The sequence below is a fragment of the Nelusetta ayraudi genome, unplaced genomic scaffold (genome assembly GCF_046127955.1).
Source record: "Nelusetta ayraudi isolate G7.1 ecotype Tasmania unplaced genomic scaffold, CSIRO-AGI_Nayr_v1 ptg000135l, whole genome shotgun sequence".
In the NCBI taxonomy this organism is placed as follows: Eukaryota; Metazoa; Chordata; class Actinopteri; order Tetraodontiformes; family Monacanthidae; genus Nelusetta; species Nelusetta ayraudi.
The window spans coordinates 15,580,699-15,605,564 of record NW_027466185.1 but is presented as its reverse complement, the minus strand read 5'-3'; the positions used below and the strand labels follow the sequence as shown (position 1 = coordinate 15,605,564).

Here is a 24,866-nt window from a genome sequence, read left to right as displayed (position 1 = left end):
AGCGTTCTAGCTAAACAAGTTGACGAAACATCACAAGTTTCACATTGGCTATCTGGAGGTTTACCTATTCCATGTAATGTGCTATTTAGCCCAGTATTTCCTAATTTCAGACCGTTAATGACTCTTATGTTTGGTTCCTGAATAGCATTTTTCTTCTACCATCTGAGCTATGTTTCTTGTAAAAGCGGCTCCCACTTATATCAGTAGCCCTATTTTCTTGTTCTATGATTGGCCTTTTGTTTCCTTTAGATTGGTCATCGTCATGCAACCAGAGCTGGTTTTCTTTGTTAGTTGTTATTTAAGTCTATTACAATAGTTACGAGAGAGAGAGAGAGAGAGAGAGAGAAAGAGAGAGAGAGAGAGAGAGAGAGAGAGAGAGAGAGAGAGAGAGAGAGAGAGAGAGAGAACCGGTTGTTTAGGCTCTGCTCATTAAAAAAAAAAAAAAAAGAAAGAAGGTTCTTTTGACTATTATTTTACAACCAAAAGATGTGCTAAAACGAATGACTCCTGTTCATGATATCATTCATACACTCAACATGGAACACAGTGCTGTAAATAATAAATATAAAATAGCAAAATAAACACCCACCGTAAGACAACTATGTACAAGTGAAAGAAACATCAACAAAACATAACAAGAAGATAAAAAAAAAAAAAAAGCAAAACAAACAAAAAGCAGCATTCAGTTAAAAAAATTTTTTCAAGATTCCAAGATTGATGTTCAAAAAAGAGCCGGTTCTTAGAACCGGTTCATTCGCGGACGACCCATCACTAGAACACAATAGCAAACCTAGAGACCCCACCCCCAGGTCATTTTTTTTTTTTTTTTTTTTTTTTTTTCATTTTTGCTCTTGGAAATGAAGTGATAAATTAATAAGTGGAGGGAAAAAGATCGAAATTATATATTTAAAAATAATAATAATAATAATAATAATAATAATAATAATAATAATAATAATAATACCGTTTAGACATAACGCAACATCCAAATTGCGTTTATTGTTTATTTAAAGGCTCTTTCTCGGCCAACAACAGAATGCAACAAAATGCTAAGGAATCGTATTGCCAAGCTTGAATATTGCGCCCTCATCTGGAAGCCTGGCAGCCTGCAGCGTTGTTCAGCTAACATGATGATGATGATGATGATCGGGGCTCCGCTGGCTCCCGAGCAGCACATTGTCATGTAAAGCCCCTGGATGTAACGCCGATGCTTCTATCTTTGTTTTTGTCCCCGTGGCCGCTGGTGGCCATCTGCTTTCACTAACATCGGTCTCATTTCATCCATCACTCCGCGGTGAGTCGCCCTATCGCTTCTTTATTTCGACCGGGACTTGATATAAGAGAGAATTTGCGAACATATATATTCTCATTCAGCGCCATTTGCAGGCAGAAAACCCTTCTTATGTTTTCCATTTAAAACTAACGACAGAAGAAACGAGCGGTTTGGTTGATTTTCGTGGCGTCGGTTTGATAATATTATCGTTCGAATTTTCAACCGCACACGTATTAAAAATGTCTCATTCATAACCGAAGAATTGACGAATATTGTTTGCGATTTCTTGTCCTGATTGATTTAACGGGTCGAAAATGATTATTATTTGAAAAAAAAAAAAAAAAAAAAAATGGAATTAAAATTGCTATTGAGCTGAAATCATATCGGTAGCCTTCGCATCCTCCGATATTATTATAGCTGCTCTGTCCGTTTTTACATAACAGCCATAGTGAAGAAGCCAAGATATCGCTGTTTGGGGCCTGGATTACTGTTTATATTCATGTTTTTATTTGATTTATTTTATTTTTTGTCGAAGTACACATTCGTAATGCCGAGTACTCTTCCGTTACACATGGAGCCTCTGAAGTCAGCACGAGCCCTCACTGTTTAAAATAGCATTATAAATGTGTTCTTATTTTGCTTATTAGGTTTGTCGTGTACCATTGTGGCAGTGCTGTTAGTGCAGCGTGTCTCTGATTCATCTCAGGCGCTCTATAACACACACACACACACACACACACACACACACACACACACACACACACACACACACGAAGAGTACATCATTTGTTGTTCAGGCACAAGCTAACAACAAAATATTGTGTGGCTTTAAGCTATTGATTCTTAAGACCCTTTGAAATTTTGATGCAAGTAGTTTTAATTTTGCACTGTTGGGTCACAAGAAGTGTCTAAGTTTATAAAGCTGAAGTGAGGCAAAAAAAAAAAAAATGTGTTGTGCAAACAATTATTAAACTAAAATGGGTTCTTCATCACCTGATCAAAGGTTTAAGATTGTAGCCTTTTTAAAGACAAAATCTGTGTGAAAAAATGTGGATTCAGTGTCATTTTCGGTCAGGTATCCACACTGTTATCTGCAAGGCTTCTTGCAACGTACCATCTGAGATTGGATGCAGTAAGACATCCATCCATCCATCCATCCATTTGCAATCCCCGCTTCTTCCTGCTCTCAGAGTCACGGGGGTCTGCTGGAGCTGTCATAAGGTGACGGCAGGGTGACACCCTGGATCAGTGGCCAGTTTATCGCAGGGCCACATAAGCGGCATTTCCATGACTTCTAAAATTTCACCAAACCTAAATATGTCAATATAAAACTCGTGATGGAAACAGTTAAACTTGGAAAAACCTCTCAAATATGGCTAAAAGGTTTTGACGCTCTAATGAGGTGGTTTTTCAGACATATCCATATAGAGATACATCGCAAAAGTGTCATGGAAACACTTTTGTCGCATTTACACGTCAGCAGACGTGTGAAACAATGGAGCTTCAGGTCCTGCAGGGGCATCAAACGGTGGCGGCCTGACAAAAGACTTGTTTCCTGGAGAATAATGTCATCTTTTGGAACATCCTGTGTGTCCTAAATTCAAATGAGAACATTTGGGCATGGATGGGAAGGGAAGTTTACACAAATCGCCATCGGTTCAGGCGGTGGAGCCATCGTAAAGCCATCTTCACCACTTGGAGCAATGTGACCTTATCTGACAGTTGCGAAGCTGACTTCTTTATTTTTTGTTTGAAAAATCAAACAAGGTAAAGACACGGTAACCCTGAGACAGTTTACCTGTGTAGTAAAACCAAGACTAGAGGTTTTGTTGCAGTCCGTGTTTAGTGTGTTCATGGTATGATACAGTGAAAATCTTGGAATTCTCTCTTAAAGGAAAACTGTCAATAGTGTGAATGTATGGTGAGATGAGTACTTGGTTGCTAGCTTGGTTAGCATTGCTTGCAACAGCTGGTTCTGACTTCACCTCCTGAACAACAAGTACCAGGGTATACCAGAGGTTGAATGCTTGGCCGAGAGAATCAAACCAAACTTGGGATTCAGGCCTGCTTTTGGAATCTTAAGCACTGCTTTATATCAAGTTGCTTACTCATGCTTCTTTTGGTACCATAGAAAATCACCCTCTCCATCCAAGTAAAGGTTCTTATCTTGATTCCTAAGGATGGCTGCACAGGTTTTGGTGTGGTTTTGCACCGCTGTGTCCAGTGTCCCGGAGGCATAGTTCAGTTTTGTGTATGTGCGTAGACAGTTTTTCCACTGTTCAGTAAAGCTACATTCTCACCGAGACAATGCTACATTACTGAGTTCAAAGTTTGATTGCTGAGTTGCCTAGTCACAGTGGAGCCTACATTTCAGTGCACTTTGAGCCACTATTCATAACACAATGCATCAATTTTGTCATTGGACAAAAACTACATTAAACACTTGCTGTCATTTACATCAGTCAACTGACCTCCATACAAGTAATGGGGAATTTTTTGTAGCATCCCAAGAGTAAGATATTTGTTGCTTGTGAGGAGGGTAGAAGTTTGTTGGCTTGGTACTCTTGGTTTGCTTAATAAGTGAGCAGCTTCTGTGTGTCGGAACGTTGTTTTAAGAACTAGTTTGGATATTGTGATGAGGTTTTGTACTCGGCATTCGTGACCAGTCGGGAACTTACTTGCTATGAAAAGGGTTTCACTCACCCTCTCTGTGGAGAAGCAGAGTTCTCTGTTGCAATGGCGTGTACCATGACGTGTTGGTTGAGATCAAACCCTGCTCGTCGTCTCCTTGGTCTCCTACATTATGGGGATAGTGATGGCGCCGTGAATGCTGTGTTCCTGTCAGGATGTTCTGGTAACAGAGCTTGTTGAGTCCTCCAACCACTGGGAGTGCTAGTTGCATATAATGGAACTGGTACCTGATTAGCCTTCCAAGGTGTGTTGTGTTTTGAGATGGCAATGTCAGCTGTGTAGCTCTTAAAGGTCAAGTGTGTACAATTTTGAAGGAACCCAGCTTGACAGCACGCTTCGTATGTAGGGCACCATCAGGCTTTCTTAAAGGCTTCCTGAAATACAAAATAAAATATGACAGCTAACTAGGTGCAAGACCCTAATTGATCTATATATATTCTTACATATATGAGAACCCTTCTAAGGGTAGGTAAACCTCATCACTTTTATTGTTGCGAGTACACACTTTTATTAATGTATTTAGGGGCAGTATATTAAGCTTTCATCAGTATAAAAATCATAACTTAAGCCAAATTTTACAGACTGGGCCTTTAAGGACACTATTCTGGAGGGGACTTCAAGAAGGGGTGTGACTTTGATGAAGATGCTAAAAGATAATGGATTGTGTGGGATGTTTGCATTACTTCGAGATGTGAGCACCTCTGACTCAGTTGGTAGAGCGGATCACCCAGTGACCAAAGGGTTGGTGGTTTGAATCCCATCTCTAGTTGTCAAAGTGTCTTTGAGCAAGATGATACTGACCCCTACAGTGCTTCCAATGGGCCTAGCAGCACCTTGTATTGCAGCAGCCACGTTTGTATGAGCGAGTGAATGAGAGGCTTTGTAAAATTCGTTGGGGCACGATTTACCATTTTACTGCACGTGAATGTGTCAGTGCTGTATGTGAGTACATCATGATTTGTGTCTTTCAAGGCATCAGGCCTTCAGGTTGATGATGACTTTTTCTCTCAGTCAGTGTCATCTGGTCTGCCATCCAAATCAGTGACTTATATCAGCTTTATTGTGTTCTCCTATTTTGGACTGATCATCACGGTTCATTATTTATTTTACTGAGCATGTAAACAAAAAAAAAAGCAAAAAATGCACATACTGCATTTTAACGTAATTCTCACCTATTGTCTCCTTGTCACCATATTGTCACTCATGTCAATCTGAGACAGGAGCGGTTTGGCCAGAAATGCAACATACAACAAGGTAGATCAGTAAAAACGCAAACTTTAATTCATGGCCAGGCAACAAAGTGCAGTCTTACACAGAAAGGTCCAAAACCCCAAAATATTCTCTTTGAAAAGAACCAGAGCCAAAATCCAAAACTGTCCTCTTCTAACAAAAACAGATTCAAAAGTTCTTCTTCTGAAGACAGCGGAAAAAACGGCAGAAATCAAAAATCCTTTTCTTGTAACTCAGCAACAGCAGGTCAGTCGTAGGAAACATGCTGGAGCGTCGAGCATTGCAGAGGAACAATCTGGTAAAGAAGAGCAGAGGGGACGGCAGGGGTGGTTAAATCGCCTGGTGTGGTGAGCAGGTGTGAGGAGTCTGCTGATTGTGGTGAGGATCAGCTGATTGGCTGAGAGTGGCAGTGGAGCGGTGATGCCTTCAAGGGAAAACAGAGGATTCGGTGTGGACCAGCAAGCAAACCATGATGCAATCTCTTCAGAAATTCTCTTAAAGAATCTAAATATAGTTTTACATGCCAGTTCAACAGGTTTGACTTCAGCTGCAAAAAATAGATTTGGGAGCTTCTGTGCAGTGGCTGGACAGAAGCCACCATCACACAGCAGCCTGGTTGCCAAAAGGCACTTGACGGACTATCAGACCGTGGCTGCATTTCCATGACAGTTTCCTGCAAAAAATAAAGTCATATTTCTAAAAATTTCAACAAAGTACAGTTGAGATTTGCAGGTGTTTCCATTGATTGGTGTGAAGCACAGAAGCTGGAATTCTCATAAAATCTCACCCCGCGAGAAGGAAACTGACTCCGCTCATGTCATCACCGGGCCACCATTATCCCCGCAGTGCAGCATGGCTGTGGCAGTCTCATGCTGTGGGGATGTTTTTCAGTGGTCAGCTGCACACACTGATGAAGAGCAGCGTAGTGGCTGCCTGCTGCTTTGCACGATAGAGAGAGTAAATTTCACAGTGTATTTTTGATCAATTTTGACCATTTCCCCCCTCTCATAGTAAACAAGGATTTCTAGCACTGTATTTTGATAAGAAATATGTACAGTACACCATAGATAGTGCTCAGTAGCATGGTGTGGTAATGATAGTGAAGTAATAATAATAATAATAATTGAAATGGCTGTATTTCCCCGCACCATTTCATAATGTAAACCATTTCATTTCTTCCTTTCTGCCCTGTTTGACATGCAGCATTAGCAGAAGCCTTTAATCCCTCATCCCTGATTAATTTTAAAGCAGCTTTCAGAACTCTGACATAAGCTCCCACACAGTCAGACAAACAGATATGGCTCAAACTGTTTTCACTTTCTGTCAATATACATCTGTTATGACATTTTATCTAAGACCTATTCTGTACTCTAGGCTATTGGCTCTAATTTAAATGCATGTTTTCCCATTAGCGAAGACTCTAATGAGCCTTGGTTTACTGACTGCTCTGGACAGAACATATCTGCTCAGGAGACTGACCCAATCCTTTTTTTTAACACTGTGGCGCTATCAGCCCTTTTCACTGGTGCGGCCTGCTGGGGGAGCAACACCACTGCATCTGATTGGATGCTGTTGTTGACAAACTGATCTAGAAGTCCAGCCGTGTCCCTCTGTGCCCTCTGAACTCTGAGGCGGTGGTGCGAGACAGAAGGACGGCAGGCGGACTGACAGATCTGCCATCCCCTCCACCGCACTCCACCGCACGGCTGAGGAGCTCCGACAGGAAGCTCCGCCCACAGGGTGTGAAGGGCAGGTGTGGAAGCTCCTTCCCTCCTGCAGCTCTGACTCTCCACAACAAACACTGCTGCTAGTCAGCGGCTTCGCCACATTCCATAACAGTGCACGCAGGCACGACTATTTACTGTGGGACTATGTGGCCATTGTTTATGTAGGTGTCTTTCTTTCCGTGTTTTCATCTATATTATTCTTGTTGCTGTGCAATGTGCAATTTCCACATGTGGACTAAGGTTTACGGGTACATCTAAAAAAAAAAATCTGAATATTGTGCAAAAAAAAGCTTTTATTTCAAATAGCTTTTATTTCTCATGATTTTGATGATTATGGCTTATAGAAAATAAATATAATGAAATAATATTCATTAATATCTAAAACTTCTCTTTGTGACCTTAAACTCTTCCAATACACTGAGAATCCATAGAGAATCACACTGACACATCACCTTCATACAGGGGACCTAGTGGAGCAAAACGGAGTTTCTCGAGCATTTAAATTATAATTCAGACTCAGTAACTGAGGCCACTGATACTGTCAACACTGACAAAAGGTGATTTTCAGAGATTTCTCAACAATGTTGAGTTCAGTCTTAAAGGTTCTCAAAGGCTTCTTAGCCAATCACCAAGCTGGTCTCGGCATCACAGACTCCAGATCTGATTGGCTCAGATTACAACTAACAATGGTTGGTTCACTGACAGCCAACAGCAGTCTGCTATGTCAGTTCTGAAGGCCTCAGGCAGATTTCACAGAGCCTGGCAACACCAGCGAGCTGAAATCTGATTGGATAAAAATAGTCGTAATATACAACAATGGAAGCAGCACAACCAAGTGGATTTCACACGATGTGAAAAGAACAGACTATTGAGAATAACTTTATTATATTTACGGGCAAATGTACTTTTCAAAGTATGTTTGTGTCAGTAGAGAAGCCTCGTTGCCCTGATGGCGCCCCCCACTGGATGTGAAGTTGGTCGCATCTCTTCTCCTTCCTCATTCTCTCCTATTGCGACTCTTTGTCTTTCTTCTAGCTTACCAGTTGTTGCCATGACGACCGATGAGACTGAGAGCCGCCAGGATAAACCAATCAAGCAGGAGGAAGTGAGCCATGAGGTGGCGCTGCCCTCGCCAGAGAACGACAAGGAGCGACCCGCCAACCGCAGCTCCACCGGCCGCGGCCTCTCCCGTCTCTTCTCCTCCTTCCTCAACAGCCGCTCGCAGGGCGATGCCGACGGCGGTGAGAAGGACGGCAGGGCGGAGGAGGGAGCCAAAGCCCCCATCGCCGACCCTGAACCAGAGCTGAAGACGGAGGGGGACGCTGCCCGGGACCAGTGCTCGGTGAGCGGTGCTGAGTCAGGGGTCCTGGCACAACACCACATCTCTGCCAGGGGAGGTTGCAGTACTGAGTTGGTGACTCTGGGAGTCAATCTCCATTAAAATTAAGCATTCATTTCAGTTGAGCCCTATTTGTATTAGTGTATTGTCCCCTCTCTCCTCCCCACTCTTGGCTTTTTTCCTCGCACTACCACACTCTAAACCAGGGGTTTGGTTTCTGCTTCACCAGCTGCGACAGAACCATTTTTTCTGCGATTGTCTAGTTCAGGGGTGGTTAAACCTATTGACTGGTGGGCCACAGTGGGTTGTAAAATGTGCCAGAGGGGGGTAGCGGAGCAGCAGATGGATGGAATGTTTTGGTGAGCCACCTCATAGGAGGAAACAATCTATCATGGGATATGTAGAAAACAAAGTTGCAACCAAATCAGTGTCTTTGAAGCCCGGCGGTGTTTAGCTCTTTATTGAAACGACTCTGAAAACACTGGAAACATGGAGGAAATACAGATCTTTTATTACCTCCTTATTATGAATATAATTTCTTCAAGTTTGGCAGCCCGGAGCATAAAGCTTAATGGGCCACATATGGCCCTGGGGTGTAGTTTGCCCACCCCTGATCTAAACAGTAATACTAACAGCAAAACCAACACAAATGATGAAAAGAGCAGTGAATTCCTGTGTTAAATCTAATTTACATGTATTCTGCCCTCCAAACCAAAAAAAAAAGACTATTTCCTTATATTTTCCTTGCTTGACCAGGAAGAGAAAAAAGATGCAGATGGGGAGGAGGTTGTGAAGGACGAGGAAAACAGCAAGGAGAACCAGGGGGTGGGTGACACCAAGGTGGAGGAGCAGGAGGAGGAGGACAAGCAGCCGAGTCCCGAAGACTGCGGCATCCAGGAAGAGAAGAAGACCATGGCGGAGGAGGAGACCAAGGTTCCCAGAGCACAGCGGCGACCCAAGGCTCTGCACATCAAAGTCTCTCTGCTGGACAACACTGAGTTCCAGTGTGAGCTGGATGTAAGAGCCATTCATCAGCCCTGAACTATGTTTGTTTCATCTTGGTCAGGTTTCCTTCCACTTTAGTCTCAACAGCCATCTAAGCCTCCATTAATAAGAAGAAGATTAATAAAAAGATATTTAAAACTATTTCACATTTGTCTAGTGAGACAGATAATAACACTCACTGATTCACTAATGATGGCTTTCTGCTGCTGTTTTTGTTTATTTTTTTATCATTCCTTTTCAAGAACTGTGCATAGATCTTATCTACGCCTCCCAGGAGGTGGACACTTGTTTTGTTTCTTATTTCATGTATTTGCTGATACTTTAAGCATCGCTAAGAAGCCGATCTTAATAGAAAGGAAGTTTTCGAAATGGGAAGACGGGCAAAAATGCTGAATAGTTTTTAACTCTGTTGAGTTACGCTGTCCTAGTGTGGCAGTGGAACGAACTGACCCCCCATGTGTGTTTTATTTTTGTCTTTGTAATTGTGTGTCTGAAGAAATACGCTAAAGGTCAAGAGCTGTTCATGAAGGTGTGCGACCACCTCAACCTGCTGGAGAAAGACTATTATGGTGTGGCCATCTGGGAGACGGCAACGCTGAAGGTCAGTGATTGCTTGATTACTTTCTGCGTTACATTTATTTCATTTGTTAATTTAGCAGGGACGACATATAGCTGAATATGTACAATTCAAATGCTGTCAATGAATTGGTAAATTGCATGTGTGTATAAATTTGCACCTGTGTACATTATATCGTGGTCAGTAGCTACAGTATTGTTCCACATTTGTCCAACAATGGAACATTGAGAGGCCCCAAGGTACAGGTTCATTATAACCCATAATTGAATTGAATTTGATTTAATTATTATTAATGGTGTTTTACTGAAAAACAGCAAAATTGTAAAATCAATTTGACTCATCAAGTAACATTAACGTTGAGTGTTTTCTCAGGAACCAGAAGTCATGTTCTCCTCCATCCTGTCATGCTTCTAATCTAATGCAACACTCTAATCCCTAATGTCACTCCTCAGACTTGGATGGACCTCGCCAAAGATATCCGCCGGCAGGTGAAAGGTAAAGCCACACATCTTGTGTTGTTTTTTTGGTTGTTTTTTTTACATCTTTTGTCGAATGCGTGATTATGTATTCCTCTTTCTTCTTTCCCAAGGTGCCGACTATAATTTCACCTTCAATGTGAAGTTCTATCCTCCCGATCCAGCACATCTCTCTGAAGACATCACAAGGTGACGTCAGGCTCCATTTTTAATCCTCTTCTTGAAGCAAGTTTGGTTTATTTGATTGGACTCACACTCTTCCTGTTGTACTCGCTCATTTCACAATCAGTTGCAATTGTCTGTTAACCTGCACTAGTGCTTGGCTGTGCATCAGGAATATTGCTGTTGAGGGGAAAGAGGAAACACTGCTTAACTGGCACTTTTGTGGTCTCCAAACAGAGCTAAGGTCTGCAGGGTACAGTTACAGTTATTTCACTGTACAGTTTGGGTCCTCATTAACACTTTACAGTCCCAGATTTGGTGTATTTCATAACATTAGAAAAATTTTGTACATTCAGATTTGACAGCTATGTTGATATTTTCCCCACTACTTACTGCTACAGTTCATGTTTGCTAGGTAAATTCACAGCCCATTCAATTCAGTGGAGGTGCTCACCAAGACAGACTTTGTAAGTGTGGAGATGCATCCCTTTTTAATCTGAGCATGTCATTTTTGAGAAGAGGCCTTCAAAAGGAATCAGGGAAGAAGAGGTTCAGAGCAAACAGGGATGGCAAAAAAAAAACAACTCCATATTTGTGTATCACACATATTAGTGTTGTAGGAATGAACAGGTGTGTTTGTGAAACCGTGCAGAGGGTTGTGTTTCCAGCAGACAGCAGTGTCATCCCTTGCACACTGTGCGTGCAGGTACTACCTGTGTCTGCAGCTGAGGAAGGACATCCTGCAGGGGCTGCTGCCGTGTTCCTTCGTCACCTTGGCTCTGCTGGGTTCCTACGCCCTCCAGTCAGAGCTGGGTGAGTACGACTCAGAGGTGCACGCCGATGACTATGCCAAGGAGATGAAGATGGTCCAGGGCCAGACCAAGGAGCTAGAGGACAAAATGACAGAGCTGCACAAAACATACAGGTCAGAGCTCTTTGTCAGCCAAGAATATGCAAAGTGATGAAACGACTCTTAGGTCCCTTTAACCCTGGAAAGCCTGAAGCATCAACACATAGCCAGAGAATTAGTGCAGTGTATCTGTGTGTGTGTGTGTGTGTGTGTGTGTGTGTGTGTGTGTGTGTGTGTGTGTGTGTGTGTGTGTGTGTGTCCACACAGATGTCAACCAAAATAATGTACACACTTATCAGGAAAAGAAGAACTTGCATTAATATTTCAACCAAATTTATAAAAACACGACAAAATTAATAAAGGTGACCTTTGACCTCTACAATTATGCAAGGTGCTTAAAGTGGTGGCCACTGGCTTCCAGACATTTATGTTTAAGGCAAACTACAGCTGAGGTAACGTTTGTCACCTCAACACTTGGTGATACTACATTCATGAGGGTAGCGCCACCTGTTGGGAAAACATTGTACAACAGAACACAGTGTTATTCTAATTTGATCAAACTTCCAAAGAGGTATCTATATGTATAGAAGTACTTATAGAAATAACATCAAATTTTCCACATGTGTGTATACATTTTTTTTGTTTACAAATATGTATGTATGTATGTACAGTTCTACCCGAAAAATTTCAATATCAAGTAAAAGTTGTTTTATTTTGGCAATTTAACATAAAATATGAAACCAACAAATTTTATTGAGCCATTACACACAAATTGACATATCTCAAGCAGTTCCTTGTTGTAACTTTGCTGATTAAGATTTTCAGCTTATTAAAACCACAAACCCACAAACTCAGAAAATTAGAATACTGTGAAAAGCTTCAGTTTTGCTGGTTCAAAGAGTCCAAAGAATCCAAAACACCTGCAAAAGGGTCCTGAGCCTTTAAAAAAGTCTGTCTTGGGTTGGCTCAGAAGAGTTCAGACATGGGCAAATACAACAACCTTTTCAGGATATTCTAATTTTCTGGGTAGTACTGTATGTATGTATGTATGTATGTATGTATGTATGTATGTATGTATGTATCCCTAGATTATCCCTTCATAACAGAGTGGATAATGCTATTTGTTGTAACCCCATTTAGTATTATAACTTAACAATAGTTGACCAAAGAGCTTGTGTTGTGTTGGATTGTGACTGGAGTGTTATTGCAGGTCCATGAGTCCAGCCCAGGCAGACCTGATGTTCTTGGACAATGCCAAGAAACTCTCCATGTATGGAGTGGATCTGCATCAGGCCAAGGTGAGAAAAGGGGGATCAGTAAGTCGTTTTCGCATCCAAGAGCAACAAGTTGGTGGACAAGACAAATGCAGGCACAATACATTTATTCCTCAGTTCGCCAGGCCATCCTTCAAGGTCCAGTGTGTAAAATGTGGCTTACTTTATGGTTTTTGCTTATGGTAAAATCTTAACATACTACCTGTAAATACATACATAAAACTGTATACCCACAGTATAGTAAAGGTCATTTGGTTTACCTACCGTTACCGCTCGCATCCGCAAATAAACCAACGAGGTCTCCAGGTTTTTGCTCACAGGCCACCGTAGCTCACTGGTGAGCTCGGGGGAGGGAGGGTACGGAGTCCTTATGGGGACAAAAGTGAAAGAGTATTGCGATCTAAAATATGACTACTTGATGTCGCTGTTTCTTCTTAAAAATCTCCAAATATTACCGACTGGACCCTGAACAAAATTCAAATTTCTCTTCTTTGTTTGTAATTTGGTGTATCAGCTTTGCTTTTTTTTTTCGGGACCTGTTTTTTTTTTTTAAAAAAAGCAAATCAAATAAATGAAAATGTTCCTTGTTCTTCTGTGGTGTGTCAGGATCTGGATGGTGTTGAAATCATGCTTGGAGTTTGCTCCAACGGTCTCATGGTCTACAAAGATAAACTCAGGATCAACCGTTTCCCATGGCCCAAAGTCTTGAAGGTTTCATACAAACGCAGCAGCTTCTTCATCAAAATAAGACCATCGGAGGTAAAAAATAAACAAAAATTAAAAACCTTTGAATAGTAACACTTTCATATTCACATATCATCATATATCATCAGGTATCGATCACAATGCTACCTGTGATTCTTGTCTCAAAAGGTGGAGCAGTATGAAAGTGCAATTGGATTCAAGCTTCCTAGTTATAAGGCAGCAAAGAGGCTTTGGAAAGTGTGTGTAGAACATCACACCTTCTTCAGGTAGAAGTTCTGTTACATTTCTATCACTCTGTTCAGCTGGTTCACAGCGATGCATTTTTTCATCGTGCTTGCCGGCTTGAACCCAGTCCTAGTTGATTTTTGGTTTTCCTTCTGTCCCAGGCTGACGTCTACTGAGATGGCAACAACTCCTCGAAAGTTCTTAGCTTTAGGTTCCAAGTTCCGCTACAGTGGTCGGACTCAGGCCCAGTCCAAACAGGCCAGTTCTCTGATTGACAGACCGGCTCCTCTGTTCCAGCGCTCCTCCAGCAAGAGAAACTCCCGCAGCTTGGACGGAGGTACAGTGTCAGAGTCCCAGTGTTCTGCTGCTTCTCACTTTTCCTCACTATTGTACCAGTTGCTGTGTTTCCATGACCCCGAGAATTTGCACAAAACCTAAATATGGGAATAAAAAACTGGTCATGGAAACACCTCAACTTGGAGACGGAATATTTTGTACAAGTAATCTAAGAGAAAAACCGTTGAAAGCTGTTGTTTCTCTGTGCATTGCAGCGATGGCATTGACTCCTGACAATAGATCTGTTCGACCCGTGAGCGCCCCCATCATCGCGCCGTGGTCTCCTCAGGAGGCAGCTGCGCTGCAGCTCTTACCCATCATGCCTCAGTCGGAGAAGCAGGGCGCCTCCACGCCCAGAGAGCAGCGCTGTGCCGACAGGAAGCCAGAGGAGCATAAGAAGACTCGCAGCCCTCGACCAGAGTCCACTCCAGACATGAAGGTGCACACGACCTCCGTGACCTTAGAATCATTCAAAGGTCTCATTTCTTTCTGCTGACGTGCTGCCTTTGCGTTGCACTACCAGCCAGTGGCCAGGAGGGAGCGACGACACTCCCATTCTGTCAACGCCGCCGCGGAGCGAGAGAAGAAGACCAAGGTTAGTTTGTCTTTGCTAAGTTTGATGTATAAATTCTCAGCTACATTTTATTATCAAAACAAAGACAACTAACTTTGAAATTTGCAAGAAAACTACACATCCCCATGCAGTGCTGAGCTGCACTGTCTAGTCTATTCTATTCTATTCTATTGAGGAGGAGGAAGAGCTCCTGCTCACACAATATTGCTTTCATTGGCAGAATGGAACTGTTGAAATCATCCTCTGTGGTTTTAACATTGAAAATCTCCCGCAGGCTCACGACATAGAAAACAATGTATCTTACAGGGTTTGTAAAAGGTCTGGAATAAAAAGAAGGCAAATTTAAGAATTACATTGTTAATCCAACTACAACACAATTCATCCATCCAAGTGTTTTTCTTTCAGAGAAGGTGCTGCACCAATAGAATAGAATAGAAGAACACCTTTATTAATCCCACAGTGGAGACGTTTGCATAATTACAGAAACGGTAAAGTGAAAAAAGAGGGAAAATCATATTGATTAAAAGAAATAAGGCATTAAATATTAAATATTTGTAGAGTATAAAAGGAAAAAACAATATATTTTCACCGTATGGACAGATAGAGTTACAATATCTATGTAACAATATTAACAGATTTACTATAATTCATTTAGACACACCTGTAAGGACCTCATGTGTTATTTCTATTAAAAAGATAAAAGAAATAAAAATAACCAGCAGTTAAAAAAATAACGTAAAGGAACTAAATGTTTCCCATGCAAACAGCCAGTAGTCAGTGTCAGAGGACGTGCATGTTGTTTGTCTTCTTCCTGTTTTCTTGCTGCTTGACACCAGAGTTGTAGTGACTCTGTCTTTCCTCCCGATGGCGCAGTGCTGTCCTCAGGAAAAAACAAAGACAGACATGATGCGACTGAGGAAGGTTGGAATTCTCTCCCTGATCGGCATGATGTACTGCAGAGCCGCCATCAGCTGATCACCCAGCTAGCAGTAGTTTGACATGCAGTCGCACCAGCAGCTTCCTCACACACCTCCTCCACGGTCTCCCAGCAATATTCACCTTGAAGACATGTTCACTACTTAAGGATGGCAGTGGGCAAACTATGGTCCGGGGGCCATATGCAGCCCATTTAGCTTTCTAATCCAGCCCCACAGACACTTGAAGAAATGATATTAATAGTCAGTCAGTCAACAGCTGTATATCCTCCATGTTTCCAGTGTTTCCACTGATTTGGTTGAAACTTTGCTTTGGTTCATTTTCCATTGACATTAAAGCAACAAGTTTTCTTCACATCTCATGATGGTTAGACTAAAAACGTTCATACTGTCTTGCTCACCAAAACACTCCATCCATCTGCTGCTGCTCCGCTACCCCCCTCTGGCACATTTAGAACCCACTGTGGCCCCCACTAGTCAAACAGTTTGCCCTCCTCTTTAATGTCAATTGAAAATGAACAACAGCGTTACAACAAAACAAGCTCTTTCTTGAAATGACTCTGAAAACACTGGAAACATGGAGAAAATACAATTATTTTGTTACTTACTGACTATTAATATAATTGCTTCAATTTGGCGGGCTGGATTAAAAAGTCTAATGGGCCCCAAATGGACCCCGGGCCAGAACAAGGGGCGACTGTCACAAGTTTCACTGCAGTAACAAGCACAAATTTAACCAAAAAGAAATTGCCATATACTAACATGTACAACTGGTATGTCGTGATATCGACATGTATTCTACAAGCACTAGCAGAGTACTCGACCTCGGTATCGGTACCGATACCCGATACCTGATACTGGTATCGGTGCATCCCGACCAATACCTCACTCTAGCTGATGTTTCTTTGCAGTCAGACCATTTGGCTGCTGAATAGGTTGCATCTTTAATAAGCTTCACCAGCAGGGGGACTCTGAGGTTCAGTGTGTTACATGGTAACATGGTAACATGTCACATGGTAACAGCCCTGTACTCGCCTCACTGTGAACGAGGTGCATGTGTGTCAGGCCTCTCATCGCCGCGTGTGTAGCTTCTGCTTGTTCTCTCCTGGTTCTCTGCTCATCCGCATGGTCAGCTGCACTCTGCCACGTCCATTCTGCAAATACAATAAAACAAGATAAAAAGGAAACAAAAATGCGCCATCAAATATTCTGCTGAATCGTGCGTCAATAAACCTCGCTGTCAATCTCCTCTGCATTTTCCACAGAAAAAAGCAAAGCAGCTTGAGGGTGAAACTATTTATATCAGACATAGCAATTTAATGTTGGAGGTTTGTATCGACTTCACTTCTCCTGTTTAGCTGTCGGACATGTTTGTGTTTGTGTGTCTGCATGCACCTTCATTTTCTTAGTGTGTTTGTGTGTATTTTCTTCTTCTCTGGACTGTTGACATTAATTGCAGCGTCACTCTTACGGCTGGGCATGCAACATCTCACTGTCAAACACTCATGCAAGTAAAATCACTTTACTTTGTCATTGTCTTCAATGCATTCTGTCGTTCTGTTTGTCGTGCCTGTGCGCGTGCGTTGTATGTAGTTGTCACCAGTTGTATGTTGTAGCTATGAATCATGGAGTGATTTCCAGATTTTATAGTTGTTATTTTATCCAGAGCATTGTTGAATTCACAAAAACCTCTTAGATGATGGTCACTATTCACAAGTTACTCTGTTTTTCTCAGTTTCCATATATTGTGAGTTCAGGTGAAAACACATTTTTCATGAGTGTGTGACATTGTGTGACATGATGGAAACTTCACTAAAAATTTGCAGGAAAAGAATTCAAACTAAGGCTGCACTAAAGCAACGCATTGGCTGCAGCTGCAATTTAATCTTGTTTTATGGAAAGAAAGAAAGAAAGAAAGAAAGGAAACTAAAATCAGTGAGGTGAAATCAAAAATAGTCATTGTTATTATTTAACTGAAAATATAGCATATTGTTGCAAAGCAGCTTCATGAATGATTGATCTCACTTTTTGCAGGTTACCTCGAAAACAAACCATTTTATTGCATTTTATTGCATACAAGTTATCAAAATGTTGTCGTTTTTTTTTGGTTTGTTTGCTTGTGTGTTTGTTTCCCAGCCGTCTTCCCTGTGCAAACTTTTCATTTACTCAGCATGCGACTTTCATTTGGTTTTTTAAAAAACATTCAAAAGTAATTAGAAATTTTTGTTCCAAATTTTTCTTTTCTTCAAAAATCAGATGTTGATGTGGTTTGTTGTGCTCTGACTTGTGACTTTGTGGTGGTGAAAGGATGGTGATAAGACCCAGACGGAGATCCTGCGTCACCACAGCAGCATTAGGGAGCTGAAGAGGAGCTTCATGGAGTCGCTGCCGGATCCGCAGCCCAGCGAGTGGGACAAGAGACTCCAAACCAACTCACCCTATCGCAGCGTCAGCATCAGCGAGCAGCTGCAGCCTGCGGTCAGTACAAACACAACCTGAACAAAATTGTCGTATACATGCATATACAACTGGTATCGGTGCTGTGTTATCGGCACATATTTTAAGAGTGCGATACCGATACCCAATACTGGTATCGGTATCGCACATCCCTAATTTTGCTGTAGCTTGGAAAGATACATTGTAAATTTCAGCTGTTTTTTTTTTTTAACTCAGAAATAAAACTCATCACATTCTACAAATGTAACACAATTAGTTTCAGTTTCATTGGCCAATGAAAAGGATTCTATTCATTTTGAGATATTTTTCAGATGCGTTCTAAGTTGAGTATGTTTTTAAGCTTTATCAACTGTATTTTCTGGACACCTCAGAGAATATAAGTGACAGTGCTCTGCTCCTCTCAGTCTCCAGTGCTCAAGACTCAGACAATCACCATCTCAGATGTCACCAATTCCCTGAGAGAGTGTGTCACCCACAGGGAAATCCCCTTCCTCCACTCAGAGACCAAGACCATCACTTACGAGTCGCCGCAGGTGAGACGCGCTCCGAGTACTGCAAGTACACCGCACTACTAACAAAGTTTGTCTATTTTAAAAAAAAAATACAAAAAGAGATTTCCGGTTGGTTAACCTAATTTTTTTCTCGTCTCAAAACCCTGCAAAGTTGCGTTTCCATGACAGTTTTTCACAAAATAAAAGCAATATTTCAGTACAAGTACAATTGCGATTTGCAGGTGTTTCCATTGAATGGTGTGAAGATCATAAGCCGTAATTCTCATCAAATGTCGTCACTCATTTCCCTTTCTAATTCAAGCATGGTTGTTCTATTTTTCTCTTTGATGACTTGTAAAAAATATTCTGTCTCCTCCTCCGTCCAATCATAACGTGCCATTTTCACTGGTCAGTGAACTGGTCACGTGACCCCGTGCGTCACGTCCGCTGGCGTGTCAATGTGAAAAAGTGTTTCCATGACACTTTAGCGATTACCTCTCTATGGATACATATGAAAAAAACCCTCATGAGAGCGTCAAAACCTTTTAGCCATATTTGAGAGGTTTTTCCAAGTTGAGCTGTTTCCATCACCAGTTTTTATTGCCACATTTAGGTTTTGCGCAATTCTAGGGGTGATGGAAACACAGCTAGAAATGTACAAATTCACCAAATGAAGTTGTTGTGTCAGTTTGTCTGGAGTTATTTGAGGAGCTTGATTCAACTGAAACTAAGGCTATTGAGAGACAGCACGGCAAGGTGCAAGTTATCGTTAGAGCGCACACACACACACGCACACACACACACACACACAGACAGACAAACAGAGACACACACACATACAGACACGGTGCAGAGAGAGAGAGAGAACAGTGCCTTGTGTAAAGAGGAGTTGTCTCTTCCACAGCCTGTTGACACCCTCGCAGAGAGAGACTCAGGAGTGTTGCTGAGTGCCCAGACCATCACCTCTGAGACCGTCAGCACCACCACCACCACCCAGATCACCAAGGTCTGTCTGCTGATCACTAACGGCCACTCAGACAACACCAGCATGGCATCCGCTCACCACTAGTACAGGAAATCTCCTTTCAAATTGATCGCTCGAGCCAATAATACTGATCGCTCACAAATTTATGTGACATATAAGAAAACACGATGGCCTAAGGCCAGGCGTGGGCAAACTATGGCCCGAGGGCCATATGTAGCTCGTTAAGCTTTTTAATCCGGCCCGCCGAACTTGAAGAAATTATTTTAATAGTCAGTCAGTCATAAAATAGCTGTATTTCCTCCATGTTTCAAGTGTTTTCAGAGTCATTTCAATAAAGTTTGCTGCACTCTTCTGACACAACACATTTTCTCAGTTATATGCATATTATTAATAATGGTACTCATCAATGTGAAGACACCGATCACATTGATTTCTCACAATAATGATCAACAGTGACTTAACAAGGTAGGATACAGACAATTATCAGTATTCAAAACTTTATTTCTATTCATCAGAGTTCAAATCAACATCTGGAGACTTCATGTATCATCGAATATTTAAAATCAATTTATTTTTAAGATATTGTCATTTTCGAAAACACTGACACTCCGAACCAGAATCAACTTGAAAGGTCCAGTGTGTAATATTATGAGATTTTGAAGAAGAAACTGCGACGTCAAGTGGTTACATAAAGATTGCAGCATACATCATACACTCTTCCTCCCCTTCCTGAGCTTGCCAGTGAACTACGGTGGCCTGCGCACCCAAACCTGTATGCCTGGTCCACCTTCTTCTTTGTTGGTTTAGTTTGAGGACGTGCCTTCAGCCTAAATACGAAACACACTGCCAGGCAGCTGGATTGTCCACACCAGGTTTCCTTAGAAATATGTTGGTGCAAGATGGCAGCAAACTGGGAGCACTGGAATCCTTATTGCTCTATGGATTTTCTTTTTTGTATGAGAACTGTTTTAAGGGGAGGAAAACCAGATTACTCTTAATGTACTGCAATGATACACTTTTATTAATGTTTTTATGAGCTGTATATGAAGCTTTTAGCATAGAAAAATCATAAATCAAGCCAAATATGACACACTGGACCTTGGTGGTGTTCGTGTGTGACAACAGGAGGTAGGACAGGTAAACAGGTTGTCCATTGACTGATGGGGTTGGTGGCACCAATGCAGCTCCATTCCAGGGACTGCCCCTGACTCCTTGGGCAAGGCACTTTCAAGGCCACATTGCCCCACTGTGTGAACGTGTGCGAGTGTTCAGTGGTCGTCAGAGGGGCAGCTGGCAGCAGGTTGGCAGCCACACTTCTACCAGTCTGCCTCCAGGGGGCAGCTGTGGCTGCAGATGTGGCTACGGAACCTGTGTCACTGCCTTGTGAATGGATGGCTGCCTTGGAAAACGCTTTGTAAATCTTTATGAGTCAATATCATCATTGTTACTACTGTTGTTTTGAGGATTGACACATGATGATCTCTGTCTGCAGACGGTGAAAGGCGGCATCTCCGAAACTCGCATTGAGAAGAGAATCGTCATCACTGGAGATACTGAAATTGATCACGACAAGGTGAGAAATACGTTGTGTTTATTTCCCTTTAAACACGAAACTGTTTCTGGGTTTCGTTTTGTAAATGATGCAGTGAATGTAGTCAGTGTGCACTTTGGGAGGAAGGTGTCAGTAGAAAGATATATGGTCAAAATGTATGTGTGATAAGTACTGGTGACAGATTGACGTGTACGTGTTTCATCACTTCGAGTTTGTCAAGTTCTTTTCACATCTCGTGTTTGAGAAAAAGACTTTGTCACCTTTAAATGTCAGCGGCTGCTGGGGAATTCTTATTGCTGGCGCTGCTTTCTCACCACAGCGTGGTGGCGTTAATAGGGTGCAATGACAAACACAACTGTACAACAAGGCTGTGTTGTGGAGAAAATGAGAGGAAGGGAACAGCAACAAAAGTGGCTGAAAAATATGATGGAACACAGTCACTCAGTCATGTTGGTAAAGTCCAGTTTTGGCCACCGGATCAAAAAGCTACTGGAAATTCACATAAAGTCACATTCAGTACAACAGTACAACGCAAAAGTCATGATAAGATGGAAAACGCACATGTTACATTTGACTACAGACAAAGAAAAAACTGCATTTTCTGTATAGATGTGTTTCTACATTGCATTGAAACTGAGGTTCTAAAGCTGTTTTGTCTACTTTCACTCTTCAGGCTTTGGCTCAGGCCATCAAAGAGGCAAAAGAGCAACATCCCGATATGTCGGTGACAAAGGTTGTTGTCCACCAGGAAACAGAGATTAGCCCAGATTAGCCCAGATTAGACCAGATGAAGAGGTGAGTGTACAACACCAACTCTGCAACTCTCTCCCATCACACATCCGTCACATAGACTCTCTTCCTATATTTAAATCCATACTCAAAATTGAAATGATGCAACTCTGTCTATCTGTTTTGTTTCATTTAAGTTTTCTTTTCTGTGTGCAGCTTTTAACTGTTGCCTGATTGCATCAGTGTTCCCTGTAAAGTGTCCTTGGCTGCTCAGAAAGGCACTTATAAATAAAATGTATTAATATTTTATGATTACTACAATCTGAGCCCAGCATCAACCTTTCATAACCTCATTTCAACTCCAGATTTGAGTCCTACTTTCCATTCTCGCTGAGTGAGACTCCTGAATGACTGTAACCAAAGGCCACAACTTTTTATTGCCCTGTGTGAACTTTAAACCCAGTGCAGTGTGGTTTACAGTTGTGCTCTGTACTTAGTAACATATATTTTCATTTGCTGTTGTTTTACTAACATATGTTTATTTGTTCATTTTCATGACTTTGTTTGACTCAGCTGCGCCATATAAAGATGACTCAATATATCTCATGTGAACATCCTCAACAGAAGTGTGGCCTCCTGCTGCTCCTCCAGCGCCACCCACTGGATCCAGGGGCCCTCAGCCAGCACTTTCTAGCAGGACTACATTTTATACCAATCAACAGAGCACCAATCAGAGGACGGGCGGCCACTTTGAACTCCCAACTTCATGGGTCAAAAAAAGAAAATCGTTTCTAAAGTAAATGGGATCGTCTGGATTTCCTTGCTGTAATTTCACACATTTCCTTCTGATTGTTCTCACTGCCAAGAGGTCAACAGCTGGACACTGACTGTGACACATTATAATTGGGGCATTTCTCTCCTTTCCAATTTGTCTGGAGCTTTTCGGAAAAAAAGGGGGGTATTTAATCTTTTAACCTTGAGACAGTTGCTTCTCTGTTTTTCTATCTCTGACCATGGAAACTTGTAGCTCAGTTGTTTTTCAACGTGTTCTCCAAATAGCTTCAAGAAGAGGATTGTTTTCCACGTGTATATTTGAAACCCAGAATTCATCTTCAACTTATTTGTGTTGTTTTGTTTGTTTGTTTTCTGCCATTTCTTCTACACAGAATATTTTATCTTCCATGACTGTATTTTTCCAATGAAGTATTTTCAAGGTTAGTTTGATCAAACTTAGGCTCAGTCAAACATCTGCTCTTCTCACCAGAAACACAGCGATCTCAGCATCTTTCTGTTTTCAATTGTTTTAGATGTTGTCGTGCTTTTGTCATTAAAGTACCATTTGGTTTCAAACTACGAAGACAGCTGTGACGGAATTTGACTTTTTCCTCAACGTTCCTACTCGTGTTCTTTCTCTGTGTGTTTTGTATCTAAGATCAAATCTTGATCAGTTGTTTTAATTGTTTTATTTCCCCTGATTTACATTGCAGCCATTAGATATTGCATGTTGTTTTAGTCACTCAGGACGTCAAAATCAAAAATCAATACACGTTTCAAATTGGGGCTTTGCTAAGCACCTCCTCTCAATTTAGTTTCATGTTTAATGTGACAAAGACTTCAGTTTATCACTGCAAAAATCCAACAAACAAATTCAAGTCTTTACATCCCATGTGTAAAAATTCACCAAGTGTCAAACTAAATAATGCTGACTGCAAAAATAACATGGTCATGAACCAATAAACTTGCTTTGTTTCTTCTTCCTTGTTCTTTTTGGGGCATTGAGTTGATTGGAAGAGTTCAGTTCAGTTATGCAATTATGGATCGTTCACTTTTTAATGTTGTGGCTACGACTGCAGGCTGCAGAACTTTGCTTTTTCTCTCATCACTGCAGAAGCAAATTTACACTATATATTGTAATGGTCAGGGGAGGCGGAGGGCAGTTAAATTATGCAGTTCACAAAATTTTCCCCCGTTATTTTGCTATGATTAATTATTGTTGAAAATGCAGCTATTTTAAATGTGATGTTGGACAATAAAACTGAAAGTTTTGCAATGTTTCAAAAACTATGATCATTTAAAAAGAAAAACATGAAGCCACATCCTCAAAGAAATGAAAGAGAGCAGCAGTGTTAAACTCAAACACACACCGGGGCCAAAATGTCACATTGGGACAAAGTTTCAGTCCAACATTGATATATGTATCTATATTTATCTTCCAGATAGAACAATGAACCTATTATATTGAGCCAAACAAGTTTTGCTCAACTCAAGTTTTGCTTAATAATATACAATAAATAACTTCATAATGCATGTTGCAATGTATAATCGAATTTCAAATAAAGAAAACTCATCAAAATAAATAAAATGTGAATATAAAAATCATATGCCATTTTTATTTGCAGCCTTTTGATTTAAATTTCAACAGTAACATTTTTTCCACAGGCTGATAATATATTTAAATAATATATCAAATAATCAACAAATATCATAATAATAATATCCTTCAATGAACAACCTGTTCTGATTTGATTCGGCAAAACACCAGCTTAGTAGTGATTCTGTATCGACCTCAAGGGCCAAATATAATGACACCTATGCAATAGAGCAACAATGAGATTGCACATATTGCACCATATCCACAAAGGTGAGCAGGTGAGCAGATTGCAGTCTGGTCTCCTGAACCTTCATATGGTTTTCATTTTTCTCATTCCAAAACCTCTGCTCTGCTATACACTGGCACTGCAGTGCTTCTGCAGTCTGACTGTGACTGCTGATGGAAAGGAAGTCCAGGTTAGTGACACAGTTAAAGGTCCAGTGAATCAAAGTTTTGACAGCGTGCTTTGTACTCAGCTGTCAAGCAAGCTTCCTTAACAAATGGCAGCAGACTCGCAGCAAGACCCTTTTTGCTCCATGTATGTTCTTATGTATTTGAGGAGCATTCTCAGGGTAGGAAAAACGAGTCATTTTTCTGGACTGCGATTGTACACTTGTTGTCAGGCAGGGACTGAAGGCAGGACTCAGACGCAGAGATTTTCGAGAGAACGGACTTTATTGGATTCACCAGTGACCGCTAAACAACATTGGAAATACAAGACAAGGACACAGCAGTGTAAAACTCGTTGCCAGGTTTTATAGCTGTAATAAATCAGATGTGTTTTTCTGCATAGTCCTGAAATGCAACATGATCTGAAGCAACCCTGACCATCCAAAAGTAAACTTTTCACTTACTAATTAAATCATTTAGTGTTGTACTTGCTCTCAGTTTGAGTTTTAGAA

The 24,866-nt window shown here is 41.3% G+C and overlaps 1 protein-coding gene across 5 annotated transcripts; it reads left to right on the top strand.

Annotated features, from left to right (window-relative positions):
* Positions 1-972: 972 nt before the first annotated feature.
* On the top strand, positions 973-23,346 carry epb41a (erythrocyte membrane protein band 4.1a). 5 transcript variants are annotated; one of them, XM_076011482.1, is made up of 21 exons: positions 973-1,294; positions 7,957-8,263; positions 9,017-9,277; positions 9,762-9,866; positions 10,295-10,337; positions 10,432-10,507; positions 11,187-11,405; positions 12,541-12,628; positions 13,211-13,363; positions 13,478-13,575; positions 13,696-13,871; positions 14,086-14,309; positions 14,394-14,465; positions 15,318-15,365; positions 16,645-16,707; positions 17,687-17,857; positions 18,241-18,369; positions 19,232-19,333; positions 20,805-20,885; positions 21,538-21,659; positions 22,218-23,346. In XM_076011482.1, exons 2-20 carry the CDS (start codon positions 7,973-7,975, stop codon positions 21,634-21,636), a joined length of 2,499 nt encoding a protein of 832 aa, XP_075867597.1. In that variant the 5' UTR covers positions 973-1,294; positions 7,957-7,972; the 3' UTR covers positions 21,637-21,659; positions 22,218-23,346. The 5 variants fall into 5 exon arrangements, with proteins under 5 accessions (XP_075867597.1, XP_075867598.1, XP_075867599.1 ...); XM_076011483.1 differs by lacking the exon at positions 15,318-15,365; XM_076011484.1 differs by lacking the exon at positions 16,645-16,707.
* Positions 23,347-24,866: the final 1,520 nt, after the last annotated feature.